Source organism: Melospiza georgiana, chromosome 3 (assembly GCF_028018845.1).
Source record: "Melospiza georgiana isolate bMelGeo1 chromosome 3, bMelGeo1.pri, whole genome shotgun sequence".
Lineage (NCBI taxonomy): Eukaryota > Metazoa > Chordata > Aves > Passeriformes > Passerellidae > Melospiza > Melospiza georgiana.
Genome location: NC_080432.1, coordinates 16419935 through 16443615, shown reverse-complemented (window position 1 = coordinate 16443615; position 23681 = coordinate 16419935). Strand labels below are relative to the sequence as shown.

General features: G+C 45.3%; 1 protein-coding gene across 2 annotated transcripts in view; it reads right to left on the bottom strand.

The window, feature by feature from the left end:
* Positions 1 to 595: 595 nt before the first annotated feature.
* The window catches only part of SLC24A3 (solute carrier family 24 member 3), a 100191-nt gene continuing 77105 nt past the window's right edge, over positions 596 to 23681 (bottom strand). The window contains exons 8-17 of one of the 2 annotated variants that reach the window (XM_058021517.1): positions 21588 to 21613; positions 19753 to 19806; positions 18067 to 18212; positions 15445 to 15605; positions 14592 to 14868; positions 13426 to 13592; positions 12680 to 12794; positions 11740 to 11852; positions 3163 to 3228; positions 596 to 2249 (exon numbers count right to left, since the gene is read on the bottom strand). In XM_058021517.1, coding sequence (XP_057877500.1) covers positions 2100 to 2249; positions 3163 to 3228; positions 11740 to 11852; positions 12680 to 12794; positions 13426 to 13592; positions 14592 to 14868; positions 15445 to 15605; positions 18067 to 18212; positions 19753 to 19806; positions 21588 to 21613 — 1275 coding nt within the window. In that variant the 3' untranslated portion in view covers positions 596 to 2099. The remainder of the gene's footprint in view (positions 2250 to 3162; positions 3229 to 11739; positions 11853 to 12679; positions 12795 to 13425; positions 13593 to 14591; positions 14869 to 15444; positions 15606 to 18066; positions 18213 to 19752; positions 19807 to 21587; positions 21614 to 23681) is intronic. The other variant, XM_058021518.1, reaches the window with a different exon arrangement.

Genomic DNA, 23681 nt, shown 5'->3' with positions numbered 1-23681 from the left:
GATGTCCCGTGGGCACAGGTATGAGAAGGCCGCTCAAACCTCAGCTGCAGAGCTCAACAAGCAGCAACACAATTGCTTTCCAGGATGGAAACTGGCAAAGCAGGCATGTCATTCACTCTCTCTGCTGTCTGTCCCTGGACCCTTTCTTCTTCTTCTTCTTGCCAGGGATCCACCAGCACACGCTGTTCCCAGTGGGACATGGTTTTTTCCACAGGACTTCGCTGCCACACACAGCGCAAGAGCTGCCAGTGCCTCCCCGTGTTTGGTGTAACAAACAAAGAAAACCAGCTTCTCAGCTGAAGGGAAACCACAGGGTGTAAATATTTTCATTTACAACATTTTGCCCAAAGAAAATCAGATCGGAAAAAATCAATTCCAAAAGTGCAAATGAAAAAAAAAATTGGCTTTTCATCTGTGAACACAACGTGGCTCTCTTCTTTTTTCTTTTAAACTGGAGCGCTTTCTTTTCCTGCTATAGTTTAGGGTTTGGTGTTTCAGGTTTTTTCCTTTCTTTCTGTTCCGTAGGGTTTGCTGTACCTTTACTATTATTTGCCACTGTTTGTACCATAGACAAAAACATTCACCTAGCTGGTAGTCTCTTAATACATTTCATAGCAGAACATATACAAGAGGATCAGAAGTGATCAGTGCTCAAAGTAAATACAAGTGGCAGGAACGCACAGTATCAATACATACAAATGAAGCAGTGATGGTGTTTCTCAGGGGTGGAATCTGCCTGCATATTAATACAGAATTATACAAAATCTAGCAGGGATATTGGAACAATGAATAGCTAAACTTTCACAATAACTTAAGATCTGTGAGCGAGTCTGCATTGAAGATATTCCACATTTTAAAATGTGCCATCTCTGTCTGTGTCTTCCTCCCTCCCAAAAGGGAGAGGTGATGAATCCACATGATCTGTTATCAGATAAGTTCAGCTGCTAAAGACGAAAAATATCTGGCCAGGTCCAGTGTATTCTTTAAAGAATGGCAAATTATGACTTCAGTAACTATGTCTGTGCAAAATATGCCTCTTTCCTCTTAAAGAAACCAGTGTCTGTAACTCATTTAGAAAAGTTTTCACATGTACTTATGTCCTTCTCAGAACAAGTAAGACATGAACTATTGAATCCCCCCCAAAACAAGAAATCTGATGAAGCAGAGAAAGTTCTGACCTTCCATTTCCATGTACAGACCATTAAAAACCAGGCCACCTCCTTGGTAGCCCTTCTGGGCTGGAGATCAAACTATTGCTTGGAAATAACAAACACCCTAGTAATAAAACTCCAACATTCATAGTAAAATGGTAGCAGTGTTTACCCTTTGAATCCACATTTAGCTTGCATTCTTTAACAAACCTGTACAAGGTTAATTATTTGTAGTAAAAAGTCATCAGTTTTGTTCCTTGACAATCTTCTTTTATCCATTCTTATGCTGAGTACCTTGAATTGCATTTCCATTTTACACTGCCCTGTGGCCTTTGGATTGTTACAGGAGACCCAGCACTCAGGAGGAGAAGATGCAAGAGAGGACGTTGATCTCTGGCAATTAAAAAAAAAAAAAAAAGAAAAAAAGCAACACCCCCACCCCCAAACAAACAAAAAAACCCTGCAAACCCAAAACTAAAAGCTAAAAACAAACAAAAAACACTCCCCACAACCAAAAAAAAACAATTATTCTCCTTGAAAGTCAGCCTCCATACGACGTACCCTCTCCTGCATTGTAGCAATAGTCTTAAGTCATAAATTAATTAGTCTTCCATCAAATAACTTAAAAAAAGAAGGAATTGTAGCAGACCAGTTTTGACTGGCTTAACGCCAGTTAGCAGCCAGTTCATCTTGAGTCTCAGTCCCACTGTTCAAAAACTGAGCAAGGAAATCACATGGATGTTGAGAAAAAAGCTCTTCACATGGATGAAGGACTGTTCCAGGCTGTGGGGGCCAGGGAGAGGGCAAACCTAGACGGGGCCACGGGTCCTATGAACAGTGAACAGGATATAGGTCACGACTTGGAGGTGCACTGCATCCAGGAAATCCAGCCGTGGCTTGTATTGCACAGGAAAAAAGGAAGCTCCTCCCGACAGTCTGCCACCTGGGTTAGTGATCTCTGCACATTGGCAAGTTCACAAAAGTGAAAACATTGAATTCTGTCATGATGGAGAAACACAGGAAGATGCCGTAAAGGGAAAGGCACACACACCCTAGCTTCTTATCCAGTTTCCATTTGTTCATGTGGACACCAAAAACCTACAATAAACACAGAGTAAGCCACCACAGCAGGAACATTTTGAATCAAGTGGTAAATCCTCTCCTCAGCTACAGGAGCCAAAAGAGGGCTGTGCCCTTACTGATGATGATTAGTTGGAAGCAATCACAAACTGCACCAAGTGAGCTGAAAACCACAGCTCAAGTGAATCAGAGCAGCAGTCACAAAAGCCACCCTGACTTGCATCACCTCACCTTAGGTTTCTGCAGGAAATTTCATTTTGGCAAGAACAATCCCACTTAATTCAATCAGAAATGGATTTAAAGACCAGGTTCCCTTATTTTTTTTAACTGAAAATGCTTCATGTGCTCCTCTGCATCTCAATCTAGAGCCACACAGTCTAAGACTGCTTGACTTTGCATAGTTTGCTCCCAGCAAAGATTAACATCTTGTGTATGTGGGAATTGTGTTGGTGTGCATTGCACAGGACGCCCCTCCCACCTCAAGATTTGGAAGATGTCACATTCTATCATTTCTGGGTAAGGTCAGGGAACACCAAGTACTGATTTCAACAGAAACACTGTCAGCACTGTTTTTTGTGGCCTGTGCTGTATTTCAGAAGGATCCTAGAGAGGGCCAAGCAACCTGCATTTTGGCTGCTTGTCTCACAGGACAATGGATCTCATCATGCATCAAGGGACCTGCTTCAGCTCTAGCACAGAAATTCCTGATGGCTCTCCCAGGCTCCTCCCATGGAAAACTCGCATGGAGTGACAGCTCCTGCAAAGAGCCAAATCAAGGCCTTGGGAAGCTTTTCAAGCAGGGAGCACCCCTATCCCATAACAACAGACTTTGCAACCACTATTTCAGCTGGAGGTGAGAAAGGAGCAGGTGAAGAAAATATCTATAAAAATCCCTCTTTTGGAAAAGAAGAACAAAAGTCTATATACATACTGTGACAAAAACTGATGCCAGCAGGAGACCAACAGAATATATAAGTCCTCTGCTGTTTAACCGAATCTGTAAAAGAAGGAAGTTCATCAAACCATCTCAGAATTTCACACAATATTCCTCTCTGCTTATATTTCCATAATCCTAAACTGCTGAGCTGCTCAACAGTGGCTTGCAAGCTGTAAATGCCAAGTCAGGCCATTACATGGCAGATAAATTTGCCTACTCCCTATTTTGCCAAAGAAGGAGTGTTATTAGAGGAAAGTCCTTTGGACCTGACAACATTTCACAGTGTTCCATGTGAGCTTTGCCATCCCTCGTACTATTATATAATGACATTTTCTAGCTCCTATATGAGCCCTGTAAGAACCAACAGGGGAAAGGAAATTTTGCATTCAGTCACCAATTAATGCTTCACAGTGGGGGAAATAAACAAGGACACACACAAGTGCCTGATTTCTTCCCCACTCTCATCTTATTTCTTCCCTTATCTTACTCCTCTTGGTGAAGGGAACAAGTCAGTGATCTCAAAACCTCAGGTGCTGAAAAGTTGTCTATCAGTGCATCATGGCACACTAACATAGGCTGGACATGATTTGGCACTGAGGCAGATCAGACAAGGAGACAATTTACTGCCTGCAGGGCTGTGTACAGGCACATCACAGGCTCTGGTGCAAGCTGTCTTCAGGCAGAGCCCCAGTTACAGTAACTGCCCAAGAGAACTGAGATGCAGTTCCACAAAGCTGGGAAGCCATTAAACTGCCACTTTTAGAGGCTTTGAGCCTAACCTAAGGAGCTCACCTGCATCTTTAAGGTCCAAATACTTCTTAAAATGTGATTTTTGTGAGACATAAACCTAATGTTACAAAGGAAGGCTACAGGGAGTAAAGCCATCTCTCCAATCCTGCTCCTCAGCTAGGATCACACTTCTCCTTGGTTTCCCATCCTTCTCTTGTGGAACTTAGTAATTATCCTTTTGGGCATTGTTATATGACCTCAGACAGCATCATCAGAGCAGCATCATCAGGGCAGCACTCTGGAGTCTCGCCACTTCTCCAGGAGCTACTGTGTGGAAGGGACATTTTTCTAAGAAAGGTTGGCTTCTCAGTGCTCCCATCCTTCTAGTCAGATTATAAAGAATCCCAATTGCAAGTGAAGTGGGGATTGCTAACATGTCAAGCAACACTACAATTTTAAGATTGCAGGAATACAGATACACTTGTATCATTTTGTACCACAGCCAAGAAATCATTTTCACCCCACTGTTGCTCCTAAATCCAGAGTAATGATTTGGGTTCTTCTAAGCCAATCCATGCTGACTGAGCATTGCTGTTCCCTTTACACGTGCTGAGTTCCCTACTGATTGCTGACACCATAAAAAAGGCTACAACCATGATGATATTTTTTTTCTGAAGGGTGTTTGAGGATTTCTTTAGGATGACTGTGCTGTAAGGGTATGGATGGACAGCAGGACCATTCCATTCCTATGGTCATTACATCTTAAATACAATATCCTCATCAGACTGCTCAAAGAAATGAGGATTTGGATTGTTTTAGGGCATGACACTGATTTTGGGACTGTCTGCCTAACAGAAGATGAAAAATGTCATGATCCCACTGCTAACGTAAACTTCAGAGATGGACCAGCCTGCTTGGCTTCAGTCATTCCTGTGCATCCACTCCTCCTCTCTTGCTTCCACCCATCAGAATGGCCCACATGTAACAGTCAACCTGCATTTCCATTATTATAAAGTTCAAATGGCCCACATGTAACAGTTAACCTGCATTTCCACTATTGTAAAGTTCAAATGGCCCACATGTAACAGTTAACCTGCATTTCCACTATTGTAAAGTTCAAATGGCCCACATGTAACAGTCAACCTGCATTTCCACTATTGTAAAGTTCAAATGGCCCACATGTAACAGTTAACCTGCATTTCCACTATTGTAAAGTTCAAATGGCCCACATGTAACAGTTAACCTGCATTTCCACTATTGTAAAGTTCAAATGGCCCACATGTAACAGTCAACCTGCATTTCCATTATTATAAAGTTCAAATGGCCCACATGTAACAGTTAACCTGCATTTCCACTATTGTAAAGTTCAAATGGCCCACATGTAACAGTTAACCTGCATTTCCACTATTGTAAAGTTCAAATGGCCCACATGTAACAGTCAACCTGCATTTCCACTATTGTAAAGTTCAAATGGCCCACATGTAACAGTCAACCTGCATTTCCATTATTATGAAGCTCAAAAAAGCCCTACACTGACTCTGTGTACTGAAACTGAAATACACACTTAAAGCTGCCTTCCCTGCTATATCTCAAATGAACAGCAGCTGGCTAGGAAAGGGATAATATTTTACAATAAATTCCTGTCTGGATTTTGGTCAGGAATTTTGTATGACTAGTGCGAATATTTTTAAAATCTGTCAGTATAAAATGTACCAATTGGAAAGGCATCTACAGGAAAAAGAAGCAAATTAAGGAGATGGAATTATTTTACCATGGAAAATGTCTGAATTTAACCTAAAGTGCAAAAATTTAACATTAATGCTGCTTCTCAGTTACAACTTCATGCTCCATAAAACCAGCAGAGCATTCCAAAGGCTTCTGTGTCTAATTTGCTGAGAACACTGCTTCAAAAAAGAGAAGTTTGGTGCTGCTTTCTTCAGACTATCTGCAAGGCTCTTCCTTGGAGGTCATTTAGGGGAATAAAAGATGCCATTAGGGATAATTCAAAAGCAGAAAATGTATGCTAATTATTTACAGCAGTAAGAGCCACACATGTCATGCTGTTCCTATGTGGGCCAAGCAAATGTGGCAGTGTGAGCACTACTTGTTCCAGCTGTTCTTCTGTTATTTCTTATTTGCTTCTCAATTATTTTATAGCCCTTTTCACATGTGGTTTCTGTCCTTTTCTATCCCTTTTCTATCTGCTCCATGGCAGGGGGGTGCCATGCATACCTCCTGAGCCTCAGCAGAAGCATCTGGAATCCTTCACACCTTCTCCAGTAGTTTGAGCTCACCAGGAATTTTTTTTTTACTCAAACAGTTGCACTTTTTCTTCCAGAAATTCCAGCTGTAATGTGTATCTAGTTCAGCCAAATGAGCTTCCTGACAAACCCTTTCTTTTCCTGAATTTGACTCTGGACTACCCTCTGCTGTTTCACAGATTTCCCATGAGTCTACAGCTCTGGAAATGCAGATTTAACTGATTCCACTCCTGTGGTGATCACCAGCCTACCCCATTTCTTATCATGACTTTTAATTATGAGCACAGAAGCCCAGAAGATGCTGAAATTTGAAACAGAAGCTTAAGAAAAGTGTGTCCTTGATCTGTCAAATTAGGGCAGAAATAGTCAAGCAGCCCTCTCATGAGACAAGTGGCATTTCCTGCAAGAGGCAACAGAATACATTTCCTTGGGATATGTGAAAATGTGCAAGTTCGGGGAAAACAAGGGCAGCAAAACATTCAAAACTCACAGTAAGGGAGGAGATAATTTCAGGTTTTGGCAAAGACTGGAAAATGAGTCTCAGCTGGAGTCCTTTTAATTGCATAAGGAAAAGCCCAGTCCCCTGTTCATTTAAGAGGAGGAAATGCCTCTTCCCCAAGAGAAAAGGGGCTGCAGAAGAAGCACTCCCTCATGCTGCAAGGAGGAAAAATCAGTATTCCCAAACTCCCCTCTGAGGACTGGCTTGTGTGTAGGGGCTGAAGCAAGGCAGAAAATGCTGCACTGGCTGATCATGCACAGGAGGTTTGCACATTCACAGCCTCCTCTGTGAATCTGAGTTTGAGGGGGGCCACCTCCCTGCTGCTCCTGCAGCAAATGCTAAGAGGCTGCCACCAGCTCCAGCCATTCCCATGCTGCTGTGGTAACCAAGGCTGAAGCCAAACAGCAGAGGAAAAACAATGGATATAAAAGTTATTCTATTCTTAAGTTTTTTTTCTGGCAGCTGCTTAAGGGAAAACAAGGAGCCACTGCCAAAACCCACACTGGTTTTGCTTCAGGGCCTTAATATGACAGAAATTACGCCAGTAAGGAATTTCAGAAGGGCTATGCTTTGTTTCCAGTCCCTCAGCTGAAAAAGCTGCGGGTCTTCTGCATGTCTGGGTATCCTTTTGCTTCAGTGTCTCTCCCTGGCAGTGCAAATTCAGTCTAAATCCAGCATTCCTGAGGTCTTGCCATGAGACAGTGGTCTAAGCAAACTGGAACTTCAAACATTGATGCATTGCTGCATGTTTAAATGGAATTTCCTTCTTAAACCTGTTTTAGACTCTTAAGAAAGTGTCCCTGTTTTGCTCCATATCACAAAATTCATTTTGCACAGGGTACACACCTGGAGTGCTGCACATGGCCACTCAGAATATCATGCAGGAGATGCAGGAGCTGTAACTGGAGAGAACTCCTGTAGTGATAGGAGGATTGGCAGGGACAATTTTGCTCCACTACAGCAGAATCATCCCAAAAATCTCTCTGCCACAAAGCCAGGGAGCCAGCTTTGTCCTAACAAACAGTGCCTTGGAATTTAACCAGTGCAAATCAACTGGTCAGTGAGGAGCAGAGCAGTGAGGCTTCCCATCTCCATCTGTGCTTTGCAAGCATTTGCTTCCCTCTGCATCCTCTGATGCCTAAATATGATTGCACTGGGATTATTTCTGCTGTCTCAGGCTGCTTGTTTGGGTAGAAGGAATATCAGGTCTCTCAGGTCTCTCTCATGTCAAATTCTGCTGAAACTGATGTGATCAAATCAACCTGGCTCTTTATCCTTAAGCTAAAATTCCTGTTCTCTGAAATACTGCTAGATGATGTCTGGTTTACATGCAAAAAAAAAAATATTCCAGAAGAAAGCAACTGGATAGAAAATAAGGAGGAAAAATCCTTCCACTCTGCATATACCAGGTGCACTAGGGAAGGATGCTTGCTGGATTACAGAGTCAGCAATGTGTCCAGGACTCAGTGCTGGAAGAGAGGAGAGAGTGAAAATGTCAAAGGACTCTCAAGGTCCAGAGGATGCTGCTTTTCCTCCAAAAGCCTGCCAGATTAGCTGTGTACACAACAGAAGGGGAGAGCTGCTGCAAGAGGGTGGCCAAGTGAGCAGTGGAGGTGGAAGCTCCAATGGGAAGCAGAGGAAGGCAGAGTTAGTACCTGGACATTATTGAGTGCTCAGAAACAAGGGCCCTTGAAATAATAAACATATGGTTGGGCTAAAGACTTGGCATTGTGAAAACAGAAGGGATCTGATGTGGAAAGTTTAATCCTGAATAGATCTGCCTTTTCATGGAAAAAGGGTTGGTGGCTTGGTACAAGCCAGGAATTCTGGAACTAACACTTGAGCTGAAGGCAAAGGGTGAAGCACTTGCAGTGTAACCACATTCTAGGGGAAGATGTTTCATTTAAAGCAGGAACACAGAAGGAAAACCTCCTGACAGATGCCTCCAAGATGCAGCCTGAGAATTATAAGATGGTTTTCCTCTCCCTTCTTGTAATAAGGAAGACAGAATAAAATAAATACTAAACTGAAGCATAAACTGACAATGGGGCTGGGGAAGCAGCAGTCAGAAGAGAGGCACTCAATCAAAGTGAGATTTAGACACAGGACATGTCCCCAGGGAATCACAGCTTATTTCCAGTGCTGGCATTCACCTACTGTGACTCCAGCAAGCCCATTTGTCTCTCTGACAGGTCCCCCTCCTGCTCTTTTCCTGACTCATTCTGCTAGATCACAAAGCTGCCTTTTCCCCACTCAGACACCATCCCATGGAGTAAGCTTGAATAAACAAGAAGTCCTGATTCCACATGAAGCCACTTACAAAGAGGAGATACTAGAGAGACACATTTGGGTCCTGTCAAACACCAAAAGAGCAGTACTAAATCCTGTATAAGCTCAGAAATAACCCAGTACTTCTGACTCCCAGAGTTATTCAGTGGACAACCAGGCTGGCCTGAGCCCACGAGCCCCAGGGCAGTTAGCAGGGTCTGCTCATGCAGCCCAAAGGGAATTTCCTGCCTGACAGACCTCAGGAGCTGGAGCTCTACGTGTGCTGCCCCCTCTGACCTGGGTGCCAGGGATGATGCCACACTCCTGGAATGACAACCAGCATCTTGGAGCTCTAGGCACTGTCACCAAGGTACACCTGAGCCAGCTAATGCCAGGCTTTGCTAGCAAGGGAGTAATACTTTAAAAATTAATTGCTAATAACGGGGTGAGGAAAGGGGGCTTGCTTTGTTTTAAAGTCCAATTACCCAAGAATTTGGAGAGAAATCCAGGAACAGCAAGTAAAAACTGAGGAAACTCTCTTTTGCTAATTGTGGGGCAGTTTCCAAGACTGCCTTTTCTAACCATGTGATCACACTGTACAAAGGACATTTTGGGTATGCAAAACAGTAGTGACACTGTTATGCCTCCCTGAAAGCTGGCTGCTTCTGTTCAGCCACTTCTTTTTATCCTTTTTCACAAAAATATAGATGAGCTACAGATAAATTGCTCATGAAAGAAAGGGATTTTATTCCTGCAGCACTGCTTCCTTGTGGCACTCCTATATCCAAGAAGAGGGAAGATGTGAGGAACTAAAGGCTGGTCAGCCTGACCTTGATCCCTGGGAAGAAGACAGAGCACATAATCATGGGAACCACTTCTAAATACACAAAGGACAGACATGTTTTAATTTATGGAGGGGAAATCCCTCTGACCCTGCCTGACAGCCTTGTAGGATGAGGGGGGTTTGCTGGGTGAGGGGAGAGCAACAGACATTGTTTATGTTGACTTTAGCAGGGCTTCTGGCATTCTCCCAAACATCCTCAGAGACAAACAGAGGAAGAACAGCCTGGAAAAGTGGCCAGTGAAGTGGCCTGATAAGCAGCCAAAGCACTGTGCTCCAAGCCCAGCTGGGGCCAGTCACTAGGGCCTCACCCCAGGGGTCAGGACTGCTTGGTGCCTTTTTTAATGAACTGGATGATGGGGAGAGAGATTTTGGTGCCTTATTTAATGAACTGGATGGTGGGGAAAGAGCAGGCTCAGCAAGTTCACAGCCCATACGAAACCAAGGAAGGTGGCTCGTGCTCTGGGGAACTGTGCTGCCATACAGAGGGAGCTGGACAGGCTGGAAAAATGTGCAGGCAGAAAGCTCATTAATATCCACAAAGGGAAATAAATGAAAAGCCCTGCACTTAGGAAGGAATAACTCCACAGATCAGCTGGAAAGCAGACTGGCCAAGAAAGACCTGTTGATCCTGGTGGATACCAAGCTGAAGTCAACAATGCACTCCTGTGACATGGAGCATCAACAGCATCCTGGGCTACATCAGGAGAAGTGCTGCCAGTAGGGAGAGGAAGATGATCCTGCTCTGCTCACATTGGTCTGGTTCTGGGCTCCTCAATACTAGGAAAATATGGAGTTCTTGGAGCAAGTCCAGTGAAGGACCACAGGGAAGATTTAAGGGATGGCAGCATCTGGCATACAGAGAGGCTCAAAGAGCTGTGACTGTTCAGCCTACAGAAGAGAAGCTTCGGGGAGATCTGAGCCATGTGCACAAATACCTGATGGGAGAACACAGAGAAGGTGCAGCCAGATTCTTCTGTGATATCCATTGAAAGGACAAGAGGAACCACACAATTTTAAATACAGAAATCCCATTATAATGTAAGAATGCTTTTGACTGTTGAGAGTGGTTAAAACCAAAGCAAAGTGCTGAGAGTGGCAGTGCAGACTCCTCGGAGGTACTCAAGATCCAACAGGACAAAGTCCTAAGCACTCTGCTCTAGCTGACCCAGCTTTGAGCAGAGGGTTGGGGACTGGACAATCTCCAGAGGTACTTATCAAGCTCAGCACTTCTGTCATTCTCCTGCCTTTTAATTTTGCATTCACTCAGGGACTGTAGTCAACACTCTTCTCTCTGCCCTACCCTGCTGTCTGACTGGGGTCCAGGTAACAGCAACAGCCACAGAGACCTCCCTCTAGAATTCTGTGGCATCTCCTGCTTTTACTTCTCAGAGGGAGCCTTGCAGCAGCTCTGGGGCAGAGGCTGGCTCTTTTATCACTTGGGAAGTAAAGGATAACTTCATTGGTGTTTGGTACTTTTGTCTTAAACAGGAAAGCTCTGTAGAGTTTCCTGCTGATGGTCACGCTCTGAACCATCTAATATTGAACAGTTTCCTTCACTTTGCAGTGTGTTAACAGTTTAGTAATGCCAGAATTTTTCTTAGCAAAAGGTCTACAGATCTCATCTACATTTTATATTTCACCTCTGTGTTTATCCCCTCTACCTTATTAAAAACAAGGTCATTCTTACTTAGAATACATTCAAGAGCATGAAAATCCAGTGCACTCTAGTAAAGCTAGCTTACTTCAGCACAGACTTCTGTCTTCAAGGAAGAAATGGAAGTACATGTCCTCAAAACGATGGGAAACGTCCAGTGACAATTAATTTCTACTTCTCCCGTATAACAGAGAAAATTACTTGTTTTTTCAAATAAAATCCATAGAATTTTGGACTTTTTTTTTCCCCTATATAGATCTGGCTTATTAAAAAGAAATAAATAAGTAACAATGATGTGAACAAATGCAGGACTTACGTATGATCCATAATTCACTGCTAGAGTCTGCAAAGCCCATGGAAGGCCTAGGCCAATTAAAATATCAAAAACATTGCTTCCAATGGAGTTGGACACAGCCATATCCCCCATACCTGCAGGAATGGAAACCACAAACACTCAGACATGTCTCAGAAAAGTCCTGCAGCTTTAATCTGCAGTCATCCAGGCAGTTTCCCCTGATTAAGGCCAAGATTTGTGGAGGATGCCCCTCACTCCCTCCCTTCCCTTTGCCCCCCATCATAGAAGGCCAGCAGGCTTAAAGGGGCTTAATCCACCTTCCAGGATCATCTGAGAATTCCCCTCCACTAATCCTCTGCTGCTGAGGGAACCTGCTGTACTGGCTGTGACCTGCCAGGCCTCTGGTGCCATGCTCAGGAGGACTTCTGACCCTTTACTGTGACCATGACATGAGTTTCTGCACTGGATTAATTGCAAAAGGTCTTTGAATCATCTCTTCAGCAGCTGCTTATTTCAGTGACAAGCCACTGGCTTTGCTCCCCAAAGCAGTACTGGCTTCTGGCTTTTCCTCTTTACACACTTGTTTCAAGTGCCACAAATATTGAGGAGCTGCTTTCCTTAAAACCAGCAGTATCTTCCAGTCCTTGTGACTGTGAAGAAAACCTGGAAGGTGACCTGAAAGATCCTTATGCCATTAAACAGTTCTATACCACTGATATTCAAATTAAGAAAATTACTCTGATTATTGAGGAAGGCTTGAAGCTGACAATACTGCCAGAACCTCTGCTGAGAACTTGTTGCTGCTTTGCAATAGCAGCACAATATATTTCCTTCTTTGCTCTTGTTTTAAATTACAGGCTTGTGGAAAGAGCTCTGCTGAGGGAACATCTGTGCTGCCTGAGGAGGAGCAGAATGTCAGGACACAGCCCCACAGCAGGAAGCCATCCCTGCAGTGACCCACCTTGCCTGGCCACGATCAGGCTGGCCATGCAGTCTGGCACACTGGTTCCTGCTGCCAGGAAAGTGATGCCCATGATCACATCTGGAATTCCCAGGGTGTACCCAATGATTGTCACCTAAACAGAACATGGAATAAACTGTCAAGCTGTTTACAACAATTAAGACCTGACACCAACTTGGCCCAAATCTGCAAGATCCTGTGAGACAGAGGGTATCTCTCAGTGCAAACTCACACTTCCTTTAAATAGCTTGGATGAGGTTTGTAAACATTGTTATTTACAAATACCAGCTAAGCAGACACAAATCCACCCTATGGCTCTAGTTCTGCAGGAATTTGACCGAATGTCATGCTATTGTTCATGCTAAATTCAAAGTGTGATCATTCACAACTCCATGTCTCTTGAGCTTGCTTGCTCCAAGAGAATGAAAAGTTGTTGGGGCCAGATTGTCCCTCAGCACCCCTCACACTGCCCTGCAGGACTAGGAGATGTTCCACTGCTGCAGCTGCAGTTGTTGCCCAAGATAAAGAATCTGGATGAAATGCCAGCCCTAAATCAAGCTCAAAGGCCATGCCTACTGGTCCCTAATTTTCTTCTCTGAGTGTGGACAGGTCCAAAAGAAATAGAAGCAAACCTAGGGTCTCTCACCTGAAAATTCAGGTGTGTAGAACTTCCTATGCATTTCTCTAGACTGACAAACCCCCTCCTGCTGCTTCTCCCAGTGGTTTCTGGGTTAGCTGGTACGTACCATCCACACCATCATGTAGGAAAAAGCTGCAATCCACAGGGTAGAAGAAGCAAAGGTGACCATGAACCATTTTTCCAAGTGGGGTTTGTTGCAGTTGGGTACTGTGAAGTACAGGACAAAACTCAAGGGCCATGTGAAGACCCACTTCAACATTTCTATCTTGCCAGCTGCCAAACAACAAAACAAAGGGAAACAATCACATTTCAGAATGTTATTATTTTGTCAGCATGTGCAAACAAGATGCCAGGGACACCTCAGTCTGTTATGCTAAAATGTCATTCCTTGTTTAGAGGATAATAATGTGATGGCAGACAGGAGGGCAGAGACAGGCACAGGAGTATGAAGGGCCTCCCTGAGAGTTTAAGTAACAGGTCAGACCACATGTGCTCCCTAGTCAAGTTCTTACAAAACCACATAAAATGCAAGTCCAAGAAAGAGATCTGATTCACCTTCAATCACCTAATTGAGGGAGGGTACAGAAAAGATGGAAGCAGGCCCTTCACAAGGGAATTACAAAATTCCTTGCACAAGGGAATTACAAAAGCCAATGGACTCAACTTCCAAAAAGGGAAATTCAGAACAGATAGTACACCAAGTTGTGCATTTTCTCTTTTTTTCTTACTGGGGTGGTCAAACATTGGAACAGGTACCCAAAAGTCTGTGGGATGTCCATCCTTATAGATAATAAAACTCAACTGGACACAGACTTGGAGGATGATCTGCTCTGAGCAGGGGTTGGAACCAGAGATCTTCACAGGTCCAGCCTTTCACGTACTATGGAAGTCCACAGGACATCTAAACTACTCTCTTTAAGGCTCAGGTCTTTTCCTCACTCAAACTACAGAAATGCTGTTTGAGTGAGACCTGAACAAGAGTTTCCAAAATTGTATCTAGACTGCAAAGGGCAGGACCACTCCTTACAGTATTCCAGCTCATCTGGACATCAACACAGCAAATCTTTCCAGCTATGGCAACTGTGACTCAAAGGAATCCTGAGAGGCTCCTGCTGCTTCCCAGTCCCCCATCTCTTTTACATGTGGCCAGGACCCTCACTGCCAAGTGAAAGCTGATGGAAGCCCTCAGAGACACTTCCACCTCTACATCCACCCGCAATGCTTTCCACCATATCCAAACAAACACCGCACAAACACAGGAGAGCTTCATACTGGGGAGGTCAAAAGGCGTGTAGGGCCCTTCATGGTCGTCGTCATCATCGTCATCATCATCCTCCTCCTCCTCGTCGTTCTCGTTGTTCTCGTTGTCCTCGTTCTCGTTCTCGTTCCTGGCCTCGGCCGCGTCCTCGTCGCGCCGCGTGCCGTTCACGCCGCGCTCGGCAGAGTTGCTGGGGCCCGTTCCGTTCTCCACCACGTGCTTGATGGGGATTTTGATGGCTACCTCTGACTCCCCGTTGGTGTAAGTCCTGCTGTTGATCAGCCTCTGTCTCTGTAAATAAAGGCAGACTTGATGAAAAATAAGACTTTTTAAAATTTGCAGGTTTTTTAAGCAAAAGGGGGGAACAGAGAAAGAGGTGTGTAGAAGTCTTTACAAATTTATCTTTGAAAGCAAAAAGAATGATTTTCAGCAGGTACAACATGATACTTGCTTGCAGACCACTAGAAAAATCTTACATATACAACTTTTACAAGAGAAGGTCCAGTGGCCAACTTTTACAAGGTCAATTCCAGCGGAATTGACTCCAGGAGTACTCCAAGACCACTAAGTGACACACTAAGTGCAGTCTTGGGGTAGTACCATATCATCAAACAGATCTATGCAGAGGACACCTCCTGTGAGCAACAGCTACACGTAACAGCTACATAACAACCTCTGCTAAAACCTCCAAGAGCACAGAAAGCAAGGGACATTCAGTGAAGTCAGTGCCAGAAGGATAAAATCTGGGAGAGCGCTAATCAAGGATCCAGAAGAAACACCAGAGTTTCATTTCAAGATAGACACTGCCACAGGAAAATGCAAATTCAGGAGGAGCAGGGCAGGTAGGGGGGGAGATAAGAGACACACCTCATTGATTAGCATGCGGCTGGCCATGGAGAGCCGTGTTTTGGGAGGGAAATGGCTGGTTATCATGATCCGGAGCCCAGCCTCGGAAAATGAAAGCTGGTGTGGGTAGGCAGAGAGCAGCTCATCAACCATGATCACTGAGGCTTTTCGGTGGAAATTTCCTGCAGCCAAGGAACAAAAACAAATTGAGGCCTTCTTTCAGCAGTCTCTCCTTCTGTTCTATGTTGCTCTAAGAAGAATGAACCCATGAGTTCCAAAGTTCTCTGTAAGAACCATTCCTTCAGCTACACCATTCAAAACAAGTCTCATCTGTCCCTAAAGTCTCATCTGTGCCTTCTACACACCTTATATTCCTGGTTTTTAATAAATTGTCAACATAGTATGACCACTCATGCAGAACTAAATCTGCTCTGCACACTTCATCACAGGCCTGTGTTAGGCACACCACTGCTTCAACAGCAGCTATCCCACCCAGGCAGCTACTCCCAGTTGCAACCTGCACTTCTGTGAGGATATTGTCCTCATCCACTGCTGTGTTCCTGCAAGGTATAAATACAAATGAAAAGAACACTCCTGCACCTTGGGCTTGCAGCTCATGGCTAAGAACAGCCACCACATCCAGCAGCAACTGCATGTGCCAGAGCAATCCACAGTGTGGGAGCAAAGGGACAGGGAGCCAGTCCCTGGATCGTGCTCCACCTGGAGCACAGTGCCAGCGCCCACTGCTGCCTCTGGGGATCATCCTTCCTTCAGCTGGATGACACCTTGGGCTCTGAATTCTGTGCCAGGTCTGGGACTTGGCAGCAGTGACACCTGAGGCCTTCTCCAACACACTTCTGCACAGGTTTATTAAAACCAGTGTTAAACACTGGCAGATGTTTTGTGGCATCACCATTTTTAACCATCACTGTTAGTCTGACTATCTCCTCAGCCCTTATGTTGCTTTTTTTTGCCTACTGAGGCTTACATGGAGTAAATATGTGAGCTCCTCCATATTAAAAAAATAAAAATGCAAACCAACAACAAAAACCAACCACACAGCTTTTCTTTGTGAGTTTTTTCCACACTGGCACTTGTTGAATGGCACCTGGAAAAACTGCCAAACACAGGAATCTTTCTGTTTCAGACTTTTGGTCCTCTGTTCCGAAAAGGTTTCAGAAAAGGCTTCAGAAGTCTGAAATCCCCAGGCATGCCATTGCAACAGGTGCTGTTGGTGGCCCTGCACCCCTGGCTGGGAAACAAAGCAGCACCACTTGCCTCTCCAGGCCTCCTGTGGCCCAGTCCCCAGGAAATACAGGAACAATCTGCAAGAAGATGAAGCAACCCTCTTGTCTTCCTTCCTGGGCCAGTGTGAGTAACCACAAGTGTCCAAATCAAAAAGTTATCAGCAGAGTAGGCAAAAAACCCATTGTGGGAGTATTTAAAGCAAATCCCACTGGGTCAAGTTGGATGTGCAAGGCCTGAGTTTGTGCTCACTGAGGTTTCCCAATCCAGATTTCCTGGTACAGAATTGCCAGCATAGGTCTGCTGTGGAGAGCTCCAGGCAACAGAGAGCTGTCCCCAAAAAAGCAGCTTCCCCAAATCAGAGTGCACAGCACTGGTGAAAGCCTTCCCTCTGCAACAGGCCTGAAACTGAGAGCTGGCTGCTGCAAATAAACTCCACTGCATTTCATGCTTAACTGCTTGCTGTATACAGACTAAGCTCCACTTGCAGGAAAAGAGACCTATTTTTGAGCGGTTGCTTGGGGTGTTTTGAAAGACTAGCTAAACAAAAGAGGCAACCCGTCTGTGCTCAGAGACCAAGACTGATTTGGACAAGACAGAGCTTCTTCTCAGGCTAAGTCAGGGCCTCAGGAAAATGGGAGGTGTTATTCCTGAGAACAGGTACACATACATCCCAAGCAGATACTGCACATGCTTGTTGACTGTTTTAAAGACAAAATAAAGTCACTGTGAATACAGTTCAGGACATCCTTGCAAATGCAAACACTGAACAACTGCTGAGCTATGGGATGGGGGAATTTTTTTTAAGCTGAAGAAATACAACCACTTTTATACATGATCATGACTAAAGTCAAACTGGAACAGATTTCAGCAAAAGTGAAATACCCTTAAAGATCACTCACATGGAAAAGTTGTGCATGGTAAAGTCAGCATATGCAGTAAAAGCACAACACTCAGACCCACAGAGAGTCCCTGCCCTTCCTTCAGTGGGGATATGTGTATACTGGTCTAAGCAGGGCCTTTTTTCTTGCTCAGTTGATGTCCCTTTGGAGTGGAGTTAAATTTAACTGGACATGTTACTTCGGTGCAGAGTAACAGCACCCACAGGAGGAATTAAAATGGCTGTAACAGGCCAGATAAGCAGCCCCTGGGCTTGAAGGAATCCTTGCAGCCAAGCACCTTGTCCAGCAGCAAGAATCAGCCACAAGAGGCCTCAGCCACCTCCAGTGGCACAGGCTGTGGTGGCTGGGATCACCACACTGTGTCCCACATATGGGAGAGGGGCTCCAAAAGGACCACCTGCCACCCCCTATTTCATGGCTTACAAGAGAGTAGCAGTTCCCACTGTGTGAGCAGGGAGAGAACACCCAGAATGATGCAAGTGACAGGGTGACTTACTGGAACAGTTACCTTTCTTTAGTAACACCACTGTGGCATCACAGTTGCTGTTGTCATCCATCTCTGTGTTACTTGCTAAACCATTCACCATATTTGCAGTGTTTTTTGTCTTCCTCTCAAAGAAGTGATGTATGGTTGAGTTGTACCTGCACAAAGGAAACAAACTCAGGATGTACCTTTAATTCTTGAAAAGGAATTCTAGGAAAGTCTTCTTTTCCTAGCCTTGTATCCTGTGCAATACAGCTAAGGGAGGGAAGTAAACTCCTCTGGATTTAAGGAGGATCCCAGAGCTCCAGCTAAATTGCACATTAAACAATCTCTCTATACCCACAAGACTATGAAAGACAGAAGCCATAGATCTTGAATGACATGCATGTTTATGTGTTAGGTGTGAATCTTTGCTTGTCATCATCCAAGTATATTTTTTTATCACACCTGAGTACCAGCATTATTTTACTGGGAGGACTCAACCCAGAAACACAACACCTTATGCTAAATTCATTTCAGCTTTGGCATGGGTGGGGAATAATCCTTGCTTCTTGGAGCATCTGGGAGCTGACACAAATAAGAGTCAAGGCTCTCCCCATGACACTCAGAGGCAAGGGCAGACCCCTATAAACACCTGGCAGAGGTCCCTAACTAGGCTGACAACCTTTCAAGCTATAACCAAACAGGTCTGAAAAGCCTGTTCACATTACAATGTTGTTTTTAGAAAAAAAAAAAAAGTACACATTACAACTGTCTTGCTGGTCAGTTAATTGTTCCAAGAGTAAAAAGCTACCCTCCATGTCAAAATTTCTAATTAATAGATGAATTCTGACTTGTGTTCCTTCAGCCAGCCTGAGTGTTTTGCTGTTCTCACTGAGAATTACTCTCACAATATTACTCTATTCATGATTTCAAAACAAATCTCCAGTCTTACTTGTGGAGACAAGACCACTGGTGTGTTTGGCAGCTGGAAGGTTTTGTTGAATGTTCCAGTTTGAATCTGGGTTTCCTTTCCACTGTCTTTTGAAAACAAGACAGGAGGAGGTGAACAAAACAGCAGAACAGACCAGTTTTACTAGCAAGAAGTTGTGTGGAAGAAGTCACACAGGCCAGATGTGCAAATGTGCTCAGAAAATCACTGCTGACTGCGCTGTAGTTTTATCACAGATCTCCAGGCAAGCAAGAACTGCTGCAGAGCTTTGCACCCATGAAAAGCAGACTGGAATCTCACTCCTGCTTATTTCTGAGTAGGGATGCTCAAGTGAAGTCAGAAGAGACTGTTTTGGTGGGACTTGAGGATGGATCCAGGTCTCTGCTCTGCCACAGGTTTGCTGTTAGCCTTGGTTAGTTCACACAGGATGAGATTCATAAAGCACAGATTCACAGGGTAGTTTAGGTTGGAAAAAACCTCCACAATCATCCAGTCCAATGTTAATTCAGCACTGCCAAGCTCTCCACTAAGCCATGTCCCTAAGCACCATATTTGCACATCTTTTAAACCCCTTCAGGGATAGTGATTCCACCACTGGCCTGGGAAGCCTGTTCCTGCACCTGACAACCCTTTTGGTGCAGAAATTTTTCCCTAATAGCCAGAAAGTTTCCCTAATAGAATTGGAGGCTGCTTCTTCTAGGCCTAGGTGAGGCAAGGGGAGCAAGGAGCCTTAGAAATTAGATAAACTGAGGGCACATTTGACTTACTTCATTATAAAGATGTAGATGACATACATCAGCACTAAGACTAAGGACTCCCACCTGGAAACAAGAGCAACACAAACACATCAGAGCAGGGCATGGCATCAGCAGCCCCAGTTCAGCCATTCCCCCATGTTTCTGACATGCCACAAGTGTGCAGAAAGGCTCAAGCCTCCTAGGCTGTCTTAACATTCCTCTATAAAAAAGGGATGCACAAAGAAACAGCTCACGCATCCTTCTTTGTTTTCTTGACTTCTGTGACTTTACTTGGCCAAACTGACCTGTCAGCTAAGAACAAGTGACAAAACCCAGGAGTTCAGTGAGCAAATTACACACCCAAGGCCCACCAACACTTCCATAAGGACAATGACCATGGGATGTGGCCAAGGGAGGGGAGCAGACACCCTGCTCTGCCTGCAGGAGTGTAGAGCAGGATGCTGAGCTTTGGAAAGCCAATTGTGCTGGGACAACCTGAGCAGGATGCTGGGCTTTGGAAAGCCAACTGTGCTGGGACAACCTGAGCAGGATGCTGAGCTTTGGAAAGCCAACTGTGCTGGGACAACCTGAGCAGGACACTGGGCTTTGGAAAGCCAGCTGTGCTGGGACAACCTGAGCAGGACGCTGGGCTTTGGAAAGCCAGCTGTGCTGGGACAATCTGAGCAGGATGCTGCGCTTTTTAAAACCAATTGTGCTGAGACAACCTGAACAAGGGGCAGCTGCTCTGCTGCTACTGCTGCTGCATGTGTGCTGAGAATGCAGCAGGCAGCAGTTCAAACTGCTGATTACATACAGACAAGCTTTTTCCCTCTGCTCTTTCCATGTCAGACTAATGGAATAATGAAATTTGTATGAAAACAAATTACAATATGGCTTTTAGAGCTTGTTTCTAGGTGATCTTTTTCACTGTCCAAAATGCTGCATTCTGCTTAGTTCCCCATGGCAAACTGCTAGTCTTTGTGGAAATCATCATTATCAAACTACTGTATGCTAAACTCATGGAGCATTTTCTCCACAAGGATTTTGAGATATTGCACTAACTATATCCATGTCTCATTCCCTGCTTCTTAAGATTCAACACTCAGCTTCTGTGTTGTGTGTTTTGGGTTTTTTTTAGACCACAGTTAAATACAACTGGTCTTCGAGAGAATTTCAGTTAAAAAGAAACACACAAAAAATCAACAAAGGAAACCAGGCCATTGCCAAGAACGGGTGTTTGAAACCTGCCTCTGAAATGGGCAAGAGCCAGTGAGGGAAAACACCAACCCAAGCAGCCTGACGCTCCCTAGTGCTTGTAATCCAAATGACACCAGCTGGGAGTGACACCAAAGCCAAAGCTGTCACCTCCACTGTCACCTCCAGATGTCACCACATCACCTCTGCGATGTGTCAGAAACAAAACCATGAGACCAAAGCAACTGAAAAGTATCTGCAGCCCTCCTAGACTATCATACCTACTGCACTGCTCTTTAACACATTAATAGGGATTTTTTTTAAATTACTTCTTTTAACTGGCCATTCACTAAATTATGAAAAATCCAACTATACACTTATTTATGACTGCTTGCACACCCACAGCTCTGCTGAGCACACTGTCATCCCCAGACTGTTGCAGGGCATGCAGAGGGCACTGACTCCTGCCACTGTACCAGGAACAGTCTGATTCTCCTGGGCTTTCTTCTCTAGCTCAAAAAATTAGTTACTCTGGCCCATCTTGTGCTGATGTTTCTCATACAGCAGCAAATAGTTGCCCTGCAGAACTTTTTAGCTTTCTCCTCCTCATAAACACTAATTATGACAGCTTTTGTGGTATAACCAGAAAAAATGAAAAGGGATTCACTTACCAGGAAACTCTTTCATCATAAATAAACTGTGGAGAAAAGATTTAAAAATAGCATGTTATACACAAAACAACAGTTGAAAACAGCTCATCACCTGAGGCAGGGAACAGAGTAAAGCAAGCCAGGGCTCGTGGCAATGGCAATGGCATCAAGCTCGGGTGTATTTTGGCACTGCCCTCCTGCCAAGCCTTTGAACTTCTTAACCCATAGTTTGTCTCAGCTATTCAAGGCTGGCAGGTTCCCCTTTCCCAAATGGCACTGGGTCCTTGTGCAGCAGTTAGAGAGAAAGCAGTGGTGAGCTAGAGACAGGGCTGCACCCCTCTGACCCACCTACCCACCTGGCTCTCTCACTGGACATGGCCTCTTCCCTGCCAGCTCCCAGCTGGATGCCAAGTGACCCACCAGCAGATCCACAGCAAGCTCTGCAGCTGCTGCCATGCCCTGCTGGGCCCAGGGTGTTATTCCCATCAGCTCAGGGTGACCATCATCCCAGCTGACTGCAGCTACTGACAGCCCCTTTGGCAACCTGCCGATGGACAGGCACTGTGGCTTCCCCAACAGTGCTGGGGATGCACCTCCTCCCTGAGGGAAAGACCGGCGCCATGCTGAGGGGTGTGAGGGAAGGGTGAGGGAAGGACAAGCACCATGCTGAGGGGTGTGAAAGAAGGACCAGAGCAATGGCGAAGGGTCATGAAGGAAGGGGTGTGAGGGAAGGACCAGCGCCATCCTGAGGGTTGTGAGGGAAGGGGCGTGAGAGAAGGACCAGAGCCATGGCGAAGGGTCATGAGGGAAGGGGTGTAAGGGAAGGAGTGTAAGGGAAGGACAAATGCCATGGTGAGGGGTGTGAGGGAAGGGGTGTGAGGGGAGGACAAGTGCCATGCTGAAGGGTCTGAGGGAAGGACCAGTGCCATGCTGAAGGGTGTGAGGGAAGGACCAGTGCCATGCTGAGGGGTGTGAGGGATGGACCAGTGCCATGCTGAGGGGTGTGAGGGAAGGTGCATGAAGGAAGAACCAGTGCCATGCTGAGGGGGGTGAGGGAAGGGGCGCGAGGAAAGGACAGGCACCATGCTGAGGAGTGTGAGGGAAGGGGTGTGAAGGAAGGACACGTGCCATGGCGAAGGGGCATGAGGGAAGGAACAGCACCTAGGTGAGAGGTGTCAAGGGAGAACCAACGCCATGGTGAGAGTTGTGAAGGAAGCAGCAGCACCATGGCAAGGGGTGAGGGAAGGGCCCACACCGGCAGAGGCTGAAGGGCCACACTGGCAATGCCTGAAGGCTCACAGGGACAGTGGCTGCCATGCTCCATGTCCAGGCCCTTCCCCTTGTCATACCCTGCCATTCCCCGTGCCTCCAGTCCTGCTCCCAGCACAGCGGGATGGCTGCAGAGGGCCCCATGGTGCCGCTGCCTCCACAGGAGGCTGAAGCTGGAATCACATGCAGCCCTCATGGCCCCATGATAGGCTGTGGTCCATTTGGCCCTTCCAAAGCACCAGCAGGGAAATGTGTGACCACACCAGGGATTACAGATCCATGGCTGTGCCCCAGGTAAACAGGAGGGAAAAGGAACGAGGCCCTGAAAGCACAGTGAACACTTCCCCTTGGCCATACAGCCGTAAATAGCAACTCCTGTGTGACAGCCGGCATGAGGCAAGAGTTACACTGGTTACTGGAAGAAAACATGACCACAAAGCGTTGTAAATTACAGTTCCCAGTCACTGTGATCTAATCTGACAGGGCCTGTTTTAGGTTACAATGTTTTGGTGTGATGGGAGGTGAAAGTGTGTGCACTGACTTCTGTGACTAAAAATAACACCCATCTCAATTTTGCCTCTAATGACTCTGACCATGTCCCTTCAAGTTAAGATGCACATGCATCTTTTTCCTTTCAAGAGAACAAGGAGCAAGTTTTGCCAAACTCTACTAGAAGACAAATAATACTATTATAAAGTTAAAAAAATCATAGGGCTGAATCAAGATGAATTAAGTACAGTTAATGTGGTTTATATCCACTTCTAACCTCTGTGGTTCAGGGTTCACTAAATGGCTTGGAGCAGCAAACAGGTGAGTCTATACTGCTCTATTTCTTACAAGAGCATT